The sequence below is a fragment of the Falco cherrug genome, chromosome 4, assembly GCF_023634085.1.
Source record: "Falco cherrug isolate bFalChe1 chromosome 4, bFalChe1.pri, whole genome shotgun sequence".
NCBI lineage: Eukaryota > Metazoa > Chordata > Aves > Falconiformes > Falconidae > Falco > Falco cherrug.
In genome coordinates, this window is record NC_073700.1 from 108,383,920 (window position 1) to 108,406,035 (window position 22,116).

The following is a 22,116-nucleotide window of genomic DNA, read 5'->3' on the forward strand; positions in this document are numbered from 1 at the left end:
GTTTATGACTAATTAAAAACTACAAGCTCATTAACTTAAGAAGAATCGAGGCAGCAACACCGCTGGAGGAAAGCAGCTTTCATTTCTGAGCTGCAACAAGCTTCCCTGGCCAGGACCAATGGATGGAGATCCCAAAGCTCCACACTGTGCCAGCAAACCATCTCTGGGAAAACACTCTGACAAGACCGTGCGGGCCACGTGGCTCCCAGGCATTTTTGGAGGGGAGCCCCACTTCTGGGGTCCCCTGCACCGGGGCTCTGCCAGCCAGCACGGCACAGCAGGAGCCCAGCCTGCGCTTGGACCAGTATCATATTGGAGGAATGACTGCTCCTTACCAGCTAGGGAGCGATTCCTCAGGCTGCTGCTGAAGCCTAGCCCAGCTCAGGTTAAGTTTAGAAAGCCTTAAAGCCACGGGCTAACAGCAGAAGTATGGTTTGGGGTTTTTGGTTTTGTTGGTTTTTTTAAACAAGCAATACCACAGCATCTAGGCCAACCTAGTCATAGATTGCTGAACCTTGCGGTGGCTGGAAAACAATTTAAACAAATCCTTTTTCACATTCTTCCAGAACTCTTCCATTATTTCCTAGGAGAATATAAATATATTATAAATGCCATTCTCAATCATTCTTTAATATGAAGGGGGGAAAAAAAAAATCACAAGAATGGGAATACAAAAAAAGAGAAAACAGGAAGATTGATTTTTATTTGTCTTGCCACCAAAATAAAGAAACTATCCTAAAAGTCCCTACTGATATGGAGGAACTCACAAAAAAAAAAAAAAAAAAAAAAAAAAAAAGAAGAGGTGATTGTTCAGCAGAGAGAAGCAGTTAATTGCTTCAAACACTCAATGGCACGGAACCAATCCTTTAAATAATGCACAGCGCCACAGTCAATACAAGCCTCTAATTCAGTCTGGAGATCCTGCTGCTGCACATGAATCATTTCAGCCACGGTCCTACCGCTTACAATTGCAGCCGATGCCCAACCAAATTGCATCCCATCAATCAAAGGCTGTGCAATCAATTAGCCAACATACAAAGCACTCTGCCTCCATCACTTCGGAGGATGGTTAAAAATATGTTATGAGTCAATATATTTTGTTGAGGTTTTTGTTTGGTTAGGGTTTTTGGTTCTGGGTCTTTTTTTTTTTTTTTTTTCCTCTGAGGGGGAAACAGCAATTATCTGTCTTCCTTTGCAGAACCTAACTGTTCTTTATTAGGTATGTATTTAAAAGTCCACGATAGGCAAGCATATAGTGTAAGTAGGACAGCATATATTTTCAAAACAGAATTGTTACACTAATAAGAATACATTTTTGTAATAGGAAACCAATTTAAAAAAAAAAAAAAATCACAGCAAGGTTCTGTCAGAAGATGCACTAACCACCTGGTACTCACTGACACTGAATCAGCAGCCATGGGAAGGTTATCCTAAACAACCAGCTAAAAATAGCACGTGGCTGACAAATCATGGGCAGTGCAACAGGGATACCATCTTCAATTACAGAAGCTTCACATTTGCAGACAAAGAGCAGAGGAAAAAAAACCCACAAAAAAAACTAAGCAGCAAAAAGACACTCAGATGCTTCCATGAACACAAGTCTTGAGTTTATTCAGTTTTATTCTCTCTCCATAGTGTCCTAGCAGTATTGCAGTTTTTGGAACTGAGTATTCAGACTTTACTTGATACAGAAAGTTAAAGCTGAACCTTTCAAGTTCTTGCTGGTACCAGCACTAAGACAACTTTGAAGAAGAATTTACTACACCCATTTACACTGGTGGTGCACAGGCAGGACAAAATCTAGCTTATACTTCCACAGCTCATTTTAGAGGCATAGAGCCATTAACAGTAAAAATTGACTTTGCTGGGGAATGTATTAAAAAAAAAAAAAAAAAAACACTAAAATGCAAAGCACAATCAAAATGACTAGTAGCTTCAGGTCTCGGTCAAAGAAGAAAGTGAAGAGATTCCAAACAACTTTACAATTGGTTAAGGTCCTAATATATATTGCATGCCTGTGTGAAACTTAAGAGTTAGTACTTGCAGTGCCTGGAAGATCTGATACTGTCTACTACAGAAACCGACATTTAAGCAGTCTGTGCCTGCTAAGGATTCAGGATTTCTCCAGAAATTTCCACAGCCTGAAAGAGCTGCCTACTTCCACCATTACACTTCAGGCAGTCTGGATACAGCTATCGCTAAGCAAACTTGACACTTCTTGATAACACAGCTGAAATTTGGATGTAACTCAAACTTTAATGTTACACAACTCAGACTCCAGACAGCATTTGTTCCAAAGTGCCAAGCCTGAAATAAAAAAACCCCACACATTTGAAGACATGTAGATCATGTCAGACTTAACACAAAGCCAAACCATCTGGGAGAATTACATACTCAAGAAGTCAAACTGATGACCTGGAAAACAAGCTGCAATTAAAGAGATGCCAGTTCCAGTTGCATTTCTAAAAGGCACAAAAGCCAGACACTCAGATTTTTATTATTGCTTGCTTTCCACTAGAATTATGTAATACTTTATGCTTATTCATTTCTTGAGCTTCAACATGTCTTTAGAAAAAACTTACACAACAGTCCTTGGACTTCTTTGACCTTAATCAGATTTTAAGTGCTGATAGGAGATAATTCCGAAATTTCCAGGTTATGGCAACATCCACCCAACAGGAGGAATTAAACCCTTCATCACACTCCTACTGCTAGTATCGTGGGCAACACCCAAGCCTTAGCTGCAGGTGGCAAGTCAGGGTCAGATCCCTGCTTTTCTGTGCAGGGTTGCAAGAAAGTCCCAGAGTGGCTGCTCTGACAGTCAGGAGACCTCTCACAGCAAGAGCAAGCAACATCCACGCTTTTACTGCAACCTGAACAAAAAGCAAGCTGTGCCGTGTGTTCATCATCCCACTACCCACCACCACCTCCCAGCACCCAAGGGCAGAAGAAACACAGCTTCTGCTCAACGACCGATAGCTGGATGAGAACTGCTGAAAACTCAGCTCAAACAGGGCCAAGGCAGTGCTGGTGTCTTGCAAAAAAGCAAAAGAAAATCCAATAGATGTCCTTCCCCAGCTGTCAGTGCTGATGCCAGTCTATGAATGCCACCAGGTCTGCACCTCTGCTAAAACCCAGCCTGCTGCCAGTTGTTTGCGTAGCAGCTGTTGGCCAGAACACAGCACCTTCCCCTCCTGCAACTGTGACTGCAAAAAACCTGCCTTCCAGTTACGAGGAAAGTCGTATTTGCAGTTAGAGGATGCATCTAACAGCCAAAACACAGGACTGAGTCAAGAGATCTTATTTCCAGCTTAGAAAGAAGACTGCTGAGCTGCCATGGAGTGCGCTGAAAAATCCCCTCGACTTCTGTCCTGAGTCCCCTGCCTCTCCCCACTTACACAACACAAATGCTTCGTGCCAGCCCAGAAAGAGCCCAGCTGGTCTTAACATACTAACGGATGAGGGCTTCCCTGGGGAAACGAGGCGGTGGAAGTCTTCGTGTCACAAATGGACAAAACGCTCATTTCCAAGATCCCAGAGCACTTGCAACCTCAGCTCTCGGGCACCCACCCTTACACCCCAGTCCTTCACAACTGACCGTGCGACTCGGTTCAGCTGGGGCAGCCGTGCCTTTCACGCTGTCAGCCAGCACCAGGTTTCTAGTCAGTAAAGGTATTTAGCAAAAGAGTATCTTACACGGACCAAACTTGAGACTTTCACCCTTTTTTCCCCCCTAATACAACAAAAGGAAGAAAGACAGTTAAAGGATTATCTTGACATAAGCATTTCGCACCCAAAAGTGCCATCTGCTTTTTCCATACAGCCTCCTAAGGCTACCCAGTATTTTGGGAAGGGCAATCCCAGGCACCGGAACATATTTTGCAGCCTTAAAGCCTTAATTCTGTAGCAAAACAATGTGACAGGACAAAACCCCAGCCTGTATCCATGAGGGACAGCAGAAAGCGAGACAAGACTGTGTAACAGTGCATGCCTCTCTCAGCTATTATCCTCTCACCTAGACAGCAGCTTCTAGAAAAGCCCACCCTGCAATTTTACTCTGATTATGCACGTATTAACAGCAGGAATCAATACCAAAAGCCCCTAAAGGTAATGAAGTTAACAGATTTCACACTTCAGCTATGGTATCACTTTTTTAAAGCACTTTGAGGGACACGAGAAGCAAGCAACAGCTGGAACTAGCTTTGATGCAGTGACCCTCTCCCAGATTCTTCTCACAGAAGTCGGGTAAGATCCACCCTCATTTCAATCACAACCATTAGAGCAGTGCTAGCAGCACTAAAAGAGCATCCTGCCACCACAGGGCAACTGGGCTTATTTGCAAATGATTTCATGCCAGCGCCCAGCCAAGGCAGGGAGAGCCCAGTGCACCAGTCGTCCGGCATTTGTGCAAGGGACACAGCGAAAGGACAAAGGGCAGAGAGGGGATCATAGTGAGTGATGGTGGCAAAAGTTCAGCAATCCAGGCCACTGCTCAGACAGACTAATTCAAATTTACTGGGAGTTTCCTTCCTCTGTTTACACCTTCCAGCCCCAGCAAACTCGCTTCTCCTCTCTCTGACCCCAGGGGTGGTTATCAGGCCATTCTGAGCCAATGCAATGAATTTATGTAAACACATACAGACACCACTCGATGCTATCTCTTCTCCACCGCTCTGCCACACCTTTCATTTATGTCCTACCCAGCCGTTCTCTGTGATCATTTATTTATTTCAGTGCAGAAGGACTGAATGCAGAGGCACCGGTACTGCAGCATACCTGGCAGGGAATGCTGCACCACGCAGGATCTGCTGCATCGCTCTAACACCTACCGAGGAGAGAGGGGACACCAATTTCCATTTCTGCAGCCTCATCAAATTTGTACTACTGTGAGCACATTACCCAGTTCCAAAAAGGTACGACAAAATCGAGAGTGCTGCATGAAGAAAGATGGAGTAAAGGGAAGAGAGACATGAGAAAGAAGGTCAAACCACGCAAACATATAATGATGCAAAATCCACAGAGAATGAACTAGCCAGGCCCCCAAGCATCCTGGGTGAAAAGTGTAGCCAGAACTGGGTGAGACTGTCATTCACCTAAACCTAAAATGGTACTGGGCAGACCATTGCCCTGAAGGCAACAGAAACTGCACCTGTCTAGGTCCACCTCCACAAAAGCCAGACTTCTAATTTTATACAATCAGAACTTGGACTATACCCAGAGGCTGAAAAGGAACGAAAAAATGACAAACAAAAGCTTTTTAGAACCAAATGTTTATCTAAGAGTGAAGTTTTCAGTTACTTCCTCCCTCTCTGGAAACAGAGGACCTTAAATCCAGAGCTTGACATCAGCGGGAAGCATACACATCTCCCATCCTAAAAGGTCAGACTTCTTAAATTAAAATCCCAACACAAAGACTCACTCTAAGCAGTATCATGTGCAGTATCCGGATTCAAGCTATAAAAACTAACGCTCTTCTTTTCGTGAGCTTTCCCCCCAAAGCTTGTTAAGGAATTCTGAATCATTAGAGACAAGAGTAATTTAAAGTTTTACATGAGAACTGAAATTTACTGCTTGGTGCTGGCTCTTGGAATATCAGGATAAATTGGAAAGAATTCAGAGCACAGCAATAAAATGAGAGTGGATGACCACGTCCAGGAAGATGGGGTACAGCTGACTATGGTATATGGTATGATGCAGCGTCACTAGTGATGGCATGAATGCAAGGGTGTCATGCCTTGAGGAAGATGAATTAGTTAGGGTTAAGAGTTACTCAGCACAATTAAGGAAGTGAGTATTTAAATACCAGGAAAAGCTTAGCTTTATGAAGAAAAGCTATGAAAGCCATTTCACTTAGCATATAACGAATACCAGGCAAGTCAGTGAAGGCAGTCAGCATTTTTCGTTCTAATGACGAAGCTACCTTTGATTCCCAAGCCAAGAACTTACACATACCACCTCTTCCAGAGTCTGTGGCAACCCTGCCAGTGATCCCAGTTAAGGCATACTTATGCCAAAGGTCTGAACTGAGTTGAATTTCAGCCGGGGGGGAGGGGGGGGCGGGGGGAGCAGGTATTACCTTGAAAGCCCCAAACTCTCACACACACCACTGAAGAAGGGTATTCCCCAGCTCCATGCTCTGTTACCCTGTGGGTAAGCAATGGCTTACCCATTCTATAAACCTGGTGAGAAATCAAAATCACAGATGAATTTTACAAGGCAGTCTCCAAAGACTAAAGAAATGTATTTTATTAATCAGAAGGTATACTTAACAAAGAGTGTGAATTGCAGCTTGAGTTCAGGAGTGTGAATTGCAGCTTGAGTTCAGTCAGAGTCCTGCAGGAGACAGTCACCAACCAGCAAAGAGCAGCCGTCACATGCAGTTCACCCCTGCTCTCTCCTTTATCCTGCAAGCAGTATCCCCTGGTTTGAGCTCAGTCCTGCTACAATGCTGCAGCCAGGATCCAGCCTTGATGCTGTCCACACCAGAATTCTGTATGCTCAGCCAGGACCACAGGCAGCAGCAGCACAACAGACCAAGGAGCTATAGGGAAAGTATAGGGTGATGCTTTTATCATCTCAACTGCTTACTACAATGAGCAGTACTGAAATAAGAGTTATACTCCCTTTATCGATGCAATAAACGCATCCCTAACCTCCACAACCTTTACCAAGCAAGGCTAACATCAGACAGAGAGTTTTGGCAAAGGATGGAATCTAGGAATTGTTTTAAGAACAAATAACACATTCTGACTGTAGGCTCAGCTGAGGCCAACTTACGTGCCTGCATGATTTAAGTCACCCAGCTCTGGGTTTTTGAGGATTAATAATTTAAAGTTTGCAGAGGCATCACAGATTTGCCCAAGTGAAAACGCACTACCACACTTCACATGTCAGCGATAATTCCGCTTGCAAAGTTCCCTGCTCCCTTAAGGTTTTAACCGATTTAGCAGGGGAAGCATAGCCAGGAGCAATCTCAGGACACACTTATTGCAAACACAAGATCCCAGGTGCATTTCCATAGGCTAGACCCGTGTGCATGCGTATCTGATCCAAAGCTGGCACGCTTCACTTGAACTCAAACAAAAATATCACATTGAGAAATCACTATCTGGTGGCCATTGCCTTAGGGGAGAGAAAAAGTCTAAAATCTCAGTTCTCTAAACTCAAGAGATTTCAGGAGCAGCACTGGAATCCCTGCACATAAAAATGATAATGTGAGTGCAGGATCAACACCAGAGGAAAAACCCTATCTCCAAGCAGAAACCAAGTAACACTAACTCATTTTATCCTAATCTATATAAAGCAAACAAGTGCATTTATCATAAAACAAGATAACTTGTTTGAGCAGTAAGGCCAGGTAATCTGTCTTTCGGTTGTTGGCAATCATGCTGTACTTGCTTTGCCCTTTGCCCAAACATATTTCCTACTTCTGAAATGTTCCTGCTGTCAATAACTACGTAATTTGCAACACAGATTGAGCTCCCTGCCCTGGGGAGGAAGTAGGTTGATGTGGACTTGACCTCTCATGACGGTGATGACAGAAGACATCATAAAATCAAAATTTCCAGAAAAGAATTACCAACAAAGTCCCATCAGCTCTTCTTCTCACTGCAAGAATGTAAAGCAGTTCTCTTTTTCTACTGTTTTAAGTTTGTTCTTTGGTGAGTATCTTATCCCCTCTGTGTGAAACAAAGGGGTGTTGCTTATTATGAGGACGAAAGGGCACAAGATACTTGCCTTGTACGTTTACATCAGCACTGCGTTACTAGCACAGGCACGCACCGATATAACAGAGATGACACGGATTTTCTCTCCTCTTTGCATACATCATTTACACCATGCAGCACCAAACCAGTTAACCTTGAGCAAGAGAAAAAAAAAGCATATTGGGAGCTGAATACTGGCAGAAACGCTGCTCTGGATGACCTGTTGAACCTTCTTACTTCCCTTAATCCCTGAAAGGAGGCCTTCCTGTCGCTCACTCCCCAGCTCTTTGCTACTGCTACGATAAATGCCACATTCCAGCACAATGTTTTGGGGTTTTTTTGCATCATCACATAGATTTATAACTTAATGGCTTCAGGGCAGGAAATATTTATTTTTTTTTTATGCCAAAAGAAAGCACATGTAAGCATAGTCAGCTTGCAGAACAGCAAATTTACTGTTCTCACACAACAGGCCTACAACCTAAAAAAAGGCACGGACTGTCCTTGACCACCACACTTACTAGCAGAGTCAAGTTTCAGCAAAGAAATCAGAAAGATGCTTCAATCTTCCACCACAGATTTTGTCTCTGTTGAGAACAAAACCTCATCTAGATTTTAGCTGAATGCAAATCTCCAGTATCCAAGGAAAAGATTTCTCCAGTCTGCATTCACTTAGACTGAGGTTTGTAAAGCATCATCCTTCTTCATGAAGGGTCATTTAGTTGAAAGTGCCTATCATTGTGGCTAGCAGGAAGAAAAATAATTTATTTTGATGGAAACGGAATACTTCTGGTTCTTAGCCTTCACCTTACCATCAAAACAGAAGACAAGCCCAGGTGATCCTACCACACACACACCTAGGCACAAATGCTACAATGCCAAATGCCAGTCAGTTATCTACACAGGCACTGGTTCCCGCAGATGCGGTCTCCGGGCACGAAAGCAAGTGCAAGGATTCCAAATACGCCTCACCATCTCAGCAATGCAAAGAAAAACAAACACATAAAACTTGAGGTCAACTGAACCATAGTTGTTTTTATTACGGGGAAAAGACTAATAACACTGCCCGCCTTCTGCAATCCAAATGGAAAAGCTCCCACTGCCACACGCTCCAAAATTCAAGAGCATTCACAAGTCATTATATATATGTCCATATCGACTCACTGAGACCTTACCAATTTTGATTCTCCTCTCAGAACACCTACTACCTACAGGGGAAAGCTGCAGCGATCTCCCCAGCACACCAATAAATCCAGCCTCACACACATCGCCAACACTCCCACCCCCACCCCGAATTCACCACCCACTTATGCTTCAGCCTTTTCTTTGTTTCATCTTGATTCCCTGCCCTTTCCCAACTAAGCAGAGAGGTGCAGCTGTTCCAGCCTCTCCGCAAAAACGCTCAAGCAGAGCGGGCTGCCCCGGTACAGGCGCTACGGAGCAAAGCTCGCACCTAGCAACGTCAAGGTGGCGTCGGTGACTTTTTTTTTTTTTTTTTTTCCTCCGACCACCAGGTTTCCAAACTGTTTCAACAAACCACGGAGAGGTTTGCGGAGAGGTCTGCCCCAGGCCAGACTCCATCCCCCTCCCCCAGGTGCCGAGCCACCCCCGCCGCGGGCAGCCGGCACCCGGGCGGCTGCGCCCCCGCCCGCACCGCCCACCCCGGCCACAGCCCCCCGCGGCACGGGAGCCCCCGAGAGGCCGGGATCCGGGCCCAGCGCTAGCAAGGCTGCCCCTTTTATAATTTCTTTTTTTTTTTTTTTGTGCATGCGTTTTCATCCAAATCCCCCAAGCCTGACTGGCGCCCATGCCTTCTCCTCCCCGGTCCGGCGTGCCCCCGCTCCCCGAAGCGACTCGGTGGAAGTTTCCCGGGGCCGTACAGGGCGGGCACGGCCGCTGGCTGCCCCAGCCGGGCACGGCACGGCAGGGCAGGGCAGAGCAGGGCATGCCCCGGCCCAGCGCCCGCACCCACAAGTGGGTTCAACCCCTCCGGCGCCGGCCGGCGACATGTGGCAGCGCAGCTGGAAACCCAGGGCGAGCGGGGGGGCCGGTGCCCTGAGCGCCGGGGCCGGGGGCAGCGCTGGCCCCTGCTCCACACATACATATATACATACACCTCCACACACACCCCTATGTAGACACAGGGAGATGACGGCGCCCGCCGCACCAGGGCAGCGCGCCCCGCGCAGCGGCTGAGGACTAGCAGCAACTCACCACTCAGGTAGTTGGTCCACTTGTACAGCACTCCCTCCATGGCGGCCGGCCCCCGCCCCCATGCAGCACGGCCGCCCCCCGGCGGAGTCACGCCGCCCGCCGCCACCGCCCCCCGCGCCCCGCCGCGGCGCCGGCACCCAGGGCCATAGCGGGGCGCCGCCCGCCCTGCCCTGCCCGGCCCCCGCCGCCGCCGCCGCGCCTGCCCGCCGCCGCCACGCCACTAGCGCAGAGCGCGCCGCTGCCGCGCACCCCGAGAACGGCGCCGCAGCGCTGCGGAGGCGCAAACGGCGTTAGGAATCGAGAACCACGTGACCGACAGGAGGCGGGAGAAGGGGGCGGCGCAGAACGCCCAAAGCAGGTGGCCTTCCGCAGCCAATCGAAATGCGACTTCGGTGAGAGCGCCGCCCAATCGGCGGCCGGCAGGAGCCGGCTCTATTGTGTGCGGGGCTCCCCCGCTCGCCAGCGTCCGCTTCCGGGAGCGCCGAGGCCCGCCCAGCCCGTCGTCGGCCCCCCTCCCACGGAGCTCTGCTGTCTATTGGACAAGCTGAGGGACGGACAGGGGCGTACCCCAATGGGCGGCGGCTTCTTCTGGGCTCGCTCTGAGGCGAGCCAATCAGAGGGCGCGCTCTCGCTCTGGGGCCGTCAGCGGCTGGCAGCCGCCAGCCGTGAGGGCAGTTGCCACGTCTGCCGGGCGGGCGAGGGGGGCCGCGCACCGAGCACGGCCCTGCCCGCTGCCGCTGGGCTCGCAGGCGTGGGGCGCGGGATGGCGGCCCGGCGGCGGTGAGGCGGGCGCCGCGGGGTCCCGGCTGTGAGGCGGCGATGTCAGCGGCGCTGCGGGCCGCCTGGCTGGGCGCGGCGCTGAGCTGCGCGGCCGCGGCGCTGATCCCCGCGGCTGACGTGAAGGTGGAGGTGCTGCAGAAGCCGTTCCTCTGCCACAGGAGGACCAAGTGGGGGGACATGATGCTGGTTCACTACGAGGGCTACTTGGAGAGGGATGGCTCCATGTTTCACTCCACGTAAGTAGCTCGCCGCGGGCGGCCCGCCTGCCAGCGGGCTGGGGGGTGAGCTGGCGGGGGGGGGCAGCCATGTGGCCTTAGGTTTGTTTTTTTTTTAAGGCAGGTGATCTCTTCTCGCAAGTTCTCAATCCGGACCCCTCGCTGCGGTCCGCAGGCCCCCTACGAAACAGCTTTGTGAGCAGTGTTCTGTGGAGGGCAGCTGGCTTTTTAAAAATAAAAAGCTCCCTCCCAAAACGCTCGAAACTTGGCTTTGCCTGGGTGCAAGGAAACAAAAGCAAGGCATGCTTGTTCGTGGCATGCCCTGGATTTTACTTGTTTCGGAAATAAAATAGCTTAAATAACGCTGCACAGACTTGCCAGTGGGACCCTTTCCACCGCCACCTATTTTCAGAAAGTATGATTTATTTGCCTTTACACTCGGGACAGTTCAGGAAGCACTGAGTCACCTTGCTGTTTTTAAGATGAACACCAACGGTAAAGCTTATTTCCTTTCACATTGCCAGATTTAGACTGTAAAATAAATCTCACTTGGGTTTTGTTTTCTGGTTAGTCTGCAGAAAGTGGAGCCATGTGGCATTTTAAGGGATGTTATGCAGTTTAGACACAGGTTTTGGTGTATAACCTGAGGTTTAATAAGTCGCCTGCTATGCATGAATTTCCCTCAGGTTTCTAAAGCAGATTTCTAGGGGAGAAGTCTGCCTCTAATAATAATAATAAAAAAAGTATATCCGTCCACTACTGGGAGCACAATGACAGCTTTTCATTACTGAAACGGCATATTCTTCACCTGCCCCCGACCAGACAAATCAACATACCAGAGCCACAGCTATGCAAGTAGGAGGAAGAGCCAGAAATTCGAGGGAGTCTGCTAAAAGCCTGCAATGACTTGCTAATGTTGACTTTCCTGTAAAACATCAACGAAGTGTTGATAGTGGGAGACAGCAAAATGCTCAAGTATCTGTAGGCTATGTCTGAAGTCTGCTTTTGCGGAATGTATTTTTTTAAAAGGCAATGTTTTGCATCTTTACGTTCTTGTAGCCAATTTAAACTAAAATCTCACTAATTTTCTCTTGTAGTTAACCTGCCTCACTAAAAGGAGTTCTAGGGACGCTCTTTAAGTTTTTGCTGCTAACTCCTGTAAGTGCTCTGTTCTCTTGTTAAGCACCTTTCCTGCATGGCTAGTAAATCGAGCTTTTAAAATTCTGTGTCTAGAGGAAAAGTACTCCTTGTGTACCACCTGGTTAAGTTGGAAAAGAGGCTTGTCTGCCTATTTTAAACTTGAATATTTTGCATGCCTTCGTTTCTTGTTTTCTACACTCTTTGTTGCATAGTTGACTCTTTCCCTAATGGCTTTTTTGGAAGAGATGTGACTGATTCTTCTAAGCATATTATAAGGTATATTGCAATCCTGATGAAGCTTGTTTTTGATTTGCAATTTACCAAAGAATGCACATGGCCTTGAATGTAGATTTTAAGTAGTGGCACATGGCCTGATCAGTTTCAAAGTGGAAATAGGTGATCAGGGAAATGAAGGTGGGAATCCAGGTTGTTCAGCATTGTCATAAACAAGCAGATGTTGTTTTCTTACTTTCCACTTGCGGAACCTTTTCATAGAAGGCCTAAGTTTTAAAGACTTCTGAAGTTTAGGTCTTTCATTTAAGAAATGCCGAAGTGCCAAATAGTAGTGTGTGTTTAATTATTTTTCTATGCTATGGGCATATTCCATCTGCTCCTTGTGCCTTTTATGGAACTTGCTGTCTAAAGACAAGTGTTTTATTCCATTTTTTTCCAGTCACAAGCATAACAATGGTCAACCAATGTGGTTTACCCTTGGCATAAGGGAAGCTATCAAGGGCTGGGACAAAGGTTTGAAGGACATGTGCGTGGGAGAGAAGCGGAAGCTAACTATTCCACCAGCCCTTGCTTATGGAAAAGAAGGGAAAGGTAAATGACTTGAAGTCTTTCCCTTAATTTAATTGTTTTTAATGTCTGTGTTTTACTGGTATTCTTGGCCAAAGAGGTTAGCAAGCTTGCAAGCTTTCCAGGCTGATTCTAATTAAATAAGAAAAATTGATGGACAGGTGTTCTTTCTCACAAATTTGTTTTCTGCAGAAATAACCATTTAGTGGTTATGTTGTGAATGCAGGAAAAAAACAGGAGTTGATGGTAGCTGATGTGCTGTATGTTCTGAGTGTCTCTTCCGTCAGTGCTATGCTCAACAGTCCTCTGCTTGCCCTCCACTCCCCCCTTCTTTTACAGTCAAGCTGGAAGTGGTTGCTTAGATGACAGTTGGCTTTTTGGCTGTTGCATCTGTGTTTGTGGTAATACTTCATGAATGTGCTTGTGCAAGCCTCATTCTTGCTTGCAGGATTCTTTTAGAACCCCAAGAAACTCCTGTTCTGCTGCCCAACCAGTTCTTAGCTGATACAATGAAAAAATCACGATTTATTTCTCCATATAGGGACACGTAATTCTTTCCCTTTAGCTATTTTGAGTTTGGGCAGTGGCCCGTTATCCACAGTAAGAGGCAGTCATGTTGGCATCTTCTGAAAATGTATTGAGTGGTGTACAGACAAAAGCATTGTTTGTAGTGTTTTCTCAACGTGTCGACTACCGATGGCGTTTGGGGTTTTTCCTTTTAAACATTTCCAGATACCTGTTTTAATGGGAGGACCAGACCAAGAAAATAAATGAGTGACAGCTTGAATGGTGCGGGAAGGTTACTTTTTCTGCTTTATGTGGTTTGTTTTAGCAACTTTTTTGGAGCAATTATTAGGAATATTTTGTTAATGCAACAGTTACCACAAATGACCTAAGGTAACGCAAGGTTTCAAAGCAGAAAGGGTAAATGTCTTGGAACATACAATCCTTCCTGCTACTGTCGTCTCCCATTAATCTGAGACTGTTTTAGGAATGAGGAGTGTTTGCATGTCTGTATCCTCTGGCAAATAGGGCTGAACACAGGCCAAGTAGTACTCCATACATACAGCATGCTTCATACCTTCCCTTCTTGCATACTTTAAGGAGGAAGTATCCTCTTAAAACATATTTTTCTAGAAGCCTTGGTTTGGGGTTCAGGAGATAGTATTAGAAGTAATCATGTTTCTAGTAGAGAGCAGGAAATTTGTGGTGGTCAGTTAGTTGACTATGCAGGGCACAACTGTAATTTTTTTCCACAAAAAGATGATAAATGCTGCAGTGCTCACGTAGTCGTCACAGGCCTAATTGCCTTAATATGTAAAGCACTATGGTTCGTCAGACACTTGCAACTTCAGCTCTGTTTAGTGCAAGAAGGTTGATCAAGTAAACACTGCTAACTGCTGCAAGAAATTACTTGCCTTAGGAAAAGTTTGATGTCTTTGAACATAATTATGTTGCTATTTTCAAATTATGCCCTTGAAGACAGAATTACTCCATTTTCTTCATGCTTTCCTCTGAATGCATGTAACTTCACTAGCCTCCACCTTGCTGACTTGAATGATGAGTCAGGTGCCTGTTTCTGTAACCAAAAAATTACCTGTATTCCAAACTCTAAGCAGGCCGCTGTGTCCTGTATTCCAGAAGTGTCTGCACATGTATTCATCCCAGAAATCTATAAGCCTGTTTGTTGCTGCAGCTCTTTAACACCATAGCTCCAAAGTAGTGGATGTAGATAAGGCATTTTTTCTGCATCTCTCAAGGCACAGGAATATTTTTTTGGTGTGCTGCCATCCAATATAGAAATATATTTGGTCATATTCAACACTTCTGTATATAAAGAAGCAAAGGGGTGTGCTAAAAGATCTTTGACAGTAGTTTCAGCCATCGGTATGAAGGCACGTCACATCACGGTAAAAGCCAATGCCTGATTAACTGAAATCTTTGAGGGGTGGTGGCAAGCGGGGTGGTCTTTGGCACTATTAGGAAATTGTCACTCTGTTCACCTGCACCAAAAATGGCATGATGCCAACACATGTCTTTTGAACAGGTTTATGTACTTACTTCCAAACACAGCAGAAACTAGCTCAGTGCTTTGTGCAGCAGTCCGTAGACAACTAGGGATACTGACAGCATTGCTGCCCTTCTGTCTTTCTTGGCAAGAAGTTTTTTTGCCAGTGGCAGAATAGCAGGTACAAGGTGCCAGTTGACAGCGGAGAGGAATTTGGAGACGAGCAGGGTTACGGTGTCATGGGAGGACTGAACTCTCCCTTCTTGCTACCCTGACCATCAGTCTTGGCTGTGTGCTGCAGTGTGGCCGCCTTGCTGGCTGTACAGTCTCCTTCACTGTTTAATACTTTTATCTGGCTCTGGTCATGAAAAAAGGATTCAGGAATGTTGGCTGATAAACATGTGATGATGGTTGCTGAATATGAGCTCAGATCAACATACTAGTCTCCAACAAAACTAGTTGCATATAAAGTTGCATATGTGCTGTAAGGGCTGCTCAGGGTCCAGGCTACAGTCTGAAATAGTTATGGTTATCACTGTTACTGATATATTCTTGTTAGTTCAAATTGCCGGATGCTTTATAAATTGTAGGATTACTGGATTGTTGCTCTGATGCATATTGCTTTTGTATGGCACTGAAGATGTAGTTGTTCTTAATTTTTCTCCATGTTTACCATTTTGGGTAGGAAAAATTCCACCTGAGAGCACACTGATTTTCAACATTGACCTTCTAGAAATTAGAAATGGACCACGGTCTCATGAGTCATTCCAAGAGATGGATCTTAATGATGACTGGAAACTGTCCAAGCAAGAGGTGAGTGTGTTACCCTTCTTGTGAGCAAACCTAACAGGATGGGATAGGGGAAAGGGATAAGCTTAACTTGGTCCTGTTAAGGAAGTACCTAAACACAAGTTAGACTTTTAGCTACTACTGTGCACAGTAAGGCAATTATTTCTTGGGTGAAGCACAGTACGGGTGACTAGGATGAAGAGTTGTTAGCATAACTACTGGACTGATATGATCATCGTTAATGGTAAGACACCCAAAAAGTCATTGCTGTCCAGGTGGTCATTAGTCACGTGGGGAAGAGTGAGTGTCTGTTCTTCCCTGGAGATGACTTGCAATGTTGCTGCCTTCCAGTTCTCTGCTTTTTTTGCCTTTGGTGTTTTATGCCTTTTCTTGTTGATATCTTTCCTGCCGAATGCTCTTGAACTACTGTTCTTAGCTCAACAATTAAACTCCTGTCTGTGGTTGCCTTTTTTGCATGGCTTCAGGTTGTATACTTTCTTACACCTTGGCAATAGATCTTTTTTCAGTAAAACTAAGCCAAGGATGCACATCTATACTGTACCATGTTGAGCCTTGGATCCCAGTGGAACTGCTGAACTGGGGATTCAAAAGCAGCCTTGGTGAGCTGAGGCATAGGTGTGTGACCCACATGTGGCCCGCTCAAATGGAAGACTTGGATGAAATATAACATCTTAAAAATAAAACCAGACTTCAGGACTTTTTGGAATTGCTGATTTACTAACAAACTGGAATAAGAAATTCTTACGCTGTAGGGCAGTCCGGTTTCATAGCATTCACTGTCTGAAGGATGTGTATTCAGCATTACTCACTTTCTGTTTGCCTCTTACTTTCAGTCTGCTTTTTCAATGTGCAAAAGTCATCTGTGAGAAGTCAGGATAAACCACTGAGTGCTTTTTTATTTGGGGCTGGTACAGTTTGCTAGACCCGAAAAACTAATCTTTTGTGGTTCCCATTTGAGCAGCAAATACTGAGACTGTGGACAGATGTCTGTAGATATCTGGGGTGGCTGTTTACATCTACTGGTTTGTCAAAGTGTTAGGATGTGAAAAAGCTGTTTGGGTCTATGACCAATTGGTAGCTAGTAACTTCTGCCTGGCTGTACTGTACTGTATAGACATCAGAAGACAGGTTTTCCTGCCTTGTTTTTCAGTCAGATGCCATAAATGTATGGGAACTGATTTGCTAGTTTTACTGTTACTTGCTACTAAGGAGTGTTCAGTGACTGAATGGGGCTGCGGAATCAGTCAGAGGAGGAGTATTCTGGCAGTGGCGTAGGAAGGAAGGTATCTATTGCCTAATACTGCTACCCTGAACATAGTGGGCCTCTTACAAAACAGTAATCAATTCTTTCATAAGCCTAAAAACATTATCTCTCACTTTGTGTAATAGGTGAAAATTTATTTGAAGAAAGAATTTGAAAAGCATGGAGCAGTGGTAAATGACACTCAGCATGATGCTTTGGTTGAAGACATATTTGATAAAGAAGACGAAGACAGTGATGGCTTTATATCTGCAAGGGAATTTACATACAAGCATGATGAGCTGTAGAAAAGGATGGTGTAATTTTTTTATACAAATGGCAGTGATTTAGACTGTCTGGTGCTCTTGTCATCTTAATTCTGTGGCTTTGAGTTGACGGCTGCTGTTGGCAAAGAAACACTCATTTATATAAAAGAATTTCTGTTCATTGTGTACAAATGTTTTAAACTATGTTAAAGTATGAAAATGTACCTCCTTTTATGCAGCAAAGACTTGCACATCAGTGTTTTTTGAATTTTGTATTAACTTATTTTTCAGAAATGAAACAAACTTTCCCGTTATCAAACATTGTGAAAATCAAAATTCGATGTAGTGCCTTTCTGTGACTTGTTTGTGTGTTAAGATTGCTTTCAGCATCTCCTTTATGTGTAACTTCTAGTTTGTGGCTTAATTACTTGACCTTTCTTCTTGTGTGTCACTGTGTGAAAAGCAGTGTGCTGACCTTCCTCTTTTTTTCTGCAGATTTTAAAAAAAGGTACTAGAAGGTATCAGCATTTCTTTGTATCTGTTTCTCGGCTGCATCAAGCTGAATGAGAAAAATTACTATCTCCTGTGCTGGTTTTGCTCTTCTAAAGGGAGGGTGTTACCAACCATGCCAACAATTGTATGCATTTTTCTTTAAATTATGTGAATGAAGTAGGAGTTAAATGTCAGACTTTCACTTTTAATGTCAGCAACATTCTAGGAGATGTCTGTAATTTGGAAAATAGCAAGTTATACTGCAGTGCAGAGGTGGTGTCCTTTACATATACACAAACATTTGCTTTGAAACTTGGTGCTTGCATTCCTGAAGAAAGATGATACTTTTCTTGAGCAGAATGTGACTAGTCTGAAGTTTTTTCTCATTTGCAGAAGGGAGGGGCACACTGACAGGAGGATCAGTATGGCCTGAAGAAGGCTTCACATTGGCTCGCCTGCTTTGCAACAGCCTGAGTTGTAGAACTTGTTTTGTTATTGCCCCTTTGCAGTATTTTCACAAGTAGCATACAAATGATGTGAATTTTAAATAATAAAGTGACTTTTTAGAAAAATAGAGGCATGAGGTAAATGTTATGGTGCTGTGTCTTTACAGAGGTAGAGACTATGAGGATTTCAACTCCATTTTGTGTTTGTTTGAACCGTTTCTGGAGAGGAAGAAAGATTTTGCAATTGTCCACAGTTTCTTAAATGAGAGGGAAGGAATTAGCCTGTATTCTGGCACAACAACATAGGGGGTCTCTGAACACTGTATTGAACTTGGAAAATGTTGCTGGAGGCTACGTAGGGACACGATGCAAATCCGGTTGTATGAAATCGGGGTTGCTGCATTGCACTCATCCTTAACTGCTGCCAAGTGAGACTGTACCTTGAGGGCTCTCAGTGCTATAGATGAGCTGGATGTTTTCCCTGCCACCTAGTGTTGCAAGTTAAGTATGAGAAGACTACTTAAAGGGAGTTCAGCTGCTTATGGACATTACAGATTGCTGTCACTAGCATCTGTTTTGGGAGGCGAAAAAAAAAAAAAAGTGTAAGTGAAGATACGCAGTGGTGATGGGTTTTGTTTTGTTTGGGGTTTTGTTGTTGGGTTTTTTTTCCTTCCAGCATCTGGCCTTTTGAGGCTGATGGCTTAAGTGGTAGGGAATTGTGGCCATGTATTTGGTTTTCAGTAACCCTTGGCTCTTTTTCATCAATGATGCCATCTAGTTTTCTTGAACCCGCTTAAACTTTTGCTTCCATAATGTTCTGTGGCAGTGAATTTCACGGTAGAATAGGGTGGGAAAATATTTCCCTTTGTTTTTAGGCTTGTTGCCTGTCCTGATATTTTTTGTTGTGAGGAAATAATGAAAAATCGTTACTTGTTTAGCTGCTCTTACCAGTCATGATTTTGCATATTGATATTTTTTTCTCATTACTTACGATAATTAAGCTTGCCCAACTTCAGCTCTCCCAAGGTTGCTTCCATGTTCTGTGCTGGGTGTTTTGATTCGCTCTGCTGATACCAGAGCACTAGGTACCTGCGGGCAACGCATCACATTTATATTCATCATCTTTACTGGAATAGATGCCTTATCAAATAGTTTCCTGTCTTTCTCCCTGACTACATGTGGAGCCTAGGCAATTGGCATAGCCTAGGCAGAGGAGGGATATGAAGTTGACTCTTAAGGCAATCTTGACAAAGATGTGGCTGCTGGCAGGTACCCGGCCAACCAAAGGGGAAATTCTGGGTGCGCTACTGGGAAGAGCAGCACTGAGACTTGCGTGAGGTCTGTGAGGGTTTTAGATGATTTTGTGGTGCTTAGCATGTTCTCTGAACGTCTGGCTGGCAAGTGAAAGCATAAAAGCACGAAATAAAACTTTGCCCAGGTTACTGACCAAATACATAAAAATTTAAGTTGAAATAATAGGGTGCCAGTGTATGTGCCTTTGGTAAGGCCTAGCTGTTGTTTACTTTGTATTAAATAGGAATTCGGAATCAGTAATGCTGTGAAATGTACACATGCATTATCTTCTGCTTGGATTTTGAAAGCATTTCATTAAAAATAACTTCAAGTGAACATACAGTTAATTTGTTAATGCCAGCAGAGTACTAGTAAAGCTGCAGGACCGAGATGCTTTATTTGGTGTTGTGTGTAGGTTTGTGCCAGATGAGTGGATGGCTTTTGTTCTTAGTTCTTTTCTGTATAGCTGTGTTAAATTTCTGAAACTGAACTGGAGAAAAAAATTTCAAAAGTGCAGAATCGGCAGCGGATTTGAGAAGCTACTTCAAATTTGTTACTGTTTGCTATCATTAAAAGTTCTTCTGTGAAGATGAAGGGATTTCTTAGGTAGAAATAGCACTGCCTGTCTTAATTGCATCTGCTTGTTAATCCACAGGGCATGCTGCTGCAGTGCCAGCAGGAGCCAGCTAGCTACCTGCAGGAGAGCAGAGGCAGGTGGCTGCCTGTCCCCCGAGGGGAGGAGGAATATCGGAACTTCAGTGGCACTCAGCAACGCTTAGGTTGGCTTGTGTGTGAAGTACAAGGTGTATTTCCCCTGAAGAAAAAAACCCCTCACTGTGTCACTAAAACACAGCACTTTTTCACGTGGAGAGGGCTCAACACAGAGCGCTTTCCTCCTGCAGCTTAGAGCCTTCTCCACACGCTTCTTTGTGGTTTGTGGTTATGTAGGAAAATATGTACTGATGGTTTTTAGAACTGTAGCCTGTCATTCACTGCCACTACCTAGCAATTACAGTGGGAGTTGCTGCCTTCTGTAGGTACAGAAGCAGCCTTCAGAGTTCATTTTATTTGAAAATTCTTGATATGCAGTGCAATGACAAGAAAGCTTTTGGCAAAGCTTCAGGAACGGTGCGTATAGTCTCAAATGTGTTTTAAAGCTTACTGCTTTGAGATCAACTCACAAGGTAGTGTTGAAAATGAAGAAATTGCTTCGTTGGGCCTTAAATCTTTTCAGTACCTTATTTCCTGTGCTACCAGCAACCTCCCCAGAATAGAGGTGTTTTGGTGAGTACTATGTGGGATGGAGTCCTAAAATTGCAGTATTAAGTACTTATTGAACAAACTGCTACCATAGTTTCTTCTTCACGACATTTAGAATGAAAATAGTTCATAGCACGTTTCCTGAGTACTTCAGTGTAAAAACAGGTGGTACAGGTCAGCGTTGAAATTACAATTGTCTTTGCCGTACACACTCCCCACACCCCGTTGTTTCTGCTGTTAAATACGAGGCGGTCTGTCCCTTGATCCACAAATCCCAGTTTCAGATGGCAGGATGGGGAGAGCTCGTTGCTTCGGGACATTCCTGGAAAAGGAACAAAGCTAGGGGAAATGTGGCGAGAGGGAGTGGAAGTATGCAGTGTGACGTTGAGAACTGCAAAAGATCTTGTTTCCCAGATCCTTTAGCATCTGCTTACTGTTAAGAAGGAACACTGGGCAGCCACAGATGTAGGTACTGCAAATAATAAGGCTGGCTCCTGATCTGACTGTGTTAGAAATCACTGCTTCAGCCAGTTTCATATGGATTTTTATTCCTACGACAAAAGTTTAAATTCACACTTCCACGGTCCATTAAGGAATATTCAGAACAGGTATGTTGAGTTTGCTCCTTAAAAATACAATGGCCTCATCACATAGCTTTTGCAAAAAAACCCCCCACAAAACCCACTACCCAAACCCCTTCATTTGTCTTTAACATTGAATTGTTTTTGGTAACAGGAAATAAACAAAACCTGCTTATATTTATATAATCCTGGATAATTTTAGCCTCTCTTGAAAGTTAATCATAATGCTTACATTCTGTGCCCTAGTTTTCTCCTGGTACATAGGAAAAACAACTTTCTGACAAAACAAGGCTATTTCGTTAGCTATCCTGCTTCTGTTTTCATGCTTGTGCTTGATTATGTCAACAGTTTCACACAAGAAATGTAATCTAAAAGCTCAGCAGGAAGCTATATACCTGTATATAAAGGGACAAGGACCTTAATTATCAGCTCTCCCAGCCTGGAGGGGATTTGGATAGAGCCACCTCCTGCATCACACTTCTTCCTTCTAGAAGGTTCTGTTCCAAAAGCAGGATGGTTTAGCTAGGGGGTTGCATCTGGTAAGGAGCCGTGTGGTATTTCTGTTCTCTTGAATGATGTAAAAAAAAGGGAGCTCGGTTTAGCTGAGAAATTTGCCATGAAAATAGAGGACAGTTTGAAACATGGCAGGTAAGTAATTTTGTGCAAGGTTTTTGAAGGCCATGTTCCTGATGGAGAGCTAGAGTTTGTCCACAGGGATAGTTGGGGGTGGTGGTGGTGGTGGTGGGCGTTTTGGGGTGGATTTTTGTTGTTTTCTCTTGTTAGTGGTTTTGTTTACTTGTTTTTTCTTATAACTGCTCTGCGTCTCCATTAGGTAAACAATGTTTAAAATATTAGGATCTGACT

At 44.7% G+C, this 22,116-nt stretch overlaps 2 protein-coding genes across 2 annotated transcripts in view; one reads left to right on the forward strand and one right to left on the reverse strand.

The window, feature by feature from the left end:
- Positions 1-10,206, reverse strand: part of PLEKHA8 (pleckstrin homology domain containing A8) — a 32,047-nt gene extending 21,841 nt beyond the window's left edge. The window contains exon 1 of the mRNA XM_055708847.1: positions 9,921-10,206. Within this exon, the coding sequence (XP_055564822.1) occupies positions 9,921-9,960 (40 nt within the window). The 5' untranslated portion in view covers positions 9,961-10,206. The remainder of the gene's footprint in view (positions 1-9,920) is intronic.
- Positions 10,207-10,546: 340 nt separating this feature from the next.
- FKBP14 (FKBP prolyl isomerase 14) lies at positions 10,547-19,999 on the forward strand. Its single transcript, XM_027814691.2, has 4 exons — positions 10,547-10,936; positions 12,729-12,880; positions 15,550-15,677; positions 17,064-19,999. The coding sequence occupies exons 1-4, from the start codon at positions 10,740-10,742 to the stop codon at positions 17,220-17,222; spliced, it is 636 nt and encodes a 211-aa protein (XP_027670492.2). The 5' UTR covers positions 10,547-10,739; the 3' UTR covers positions 17,223-19,999.
- Positions 20,000-22,116: the final 2,117 nt, after the last annotated feature.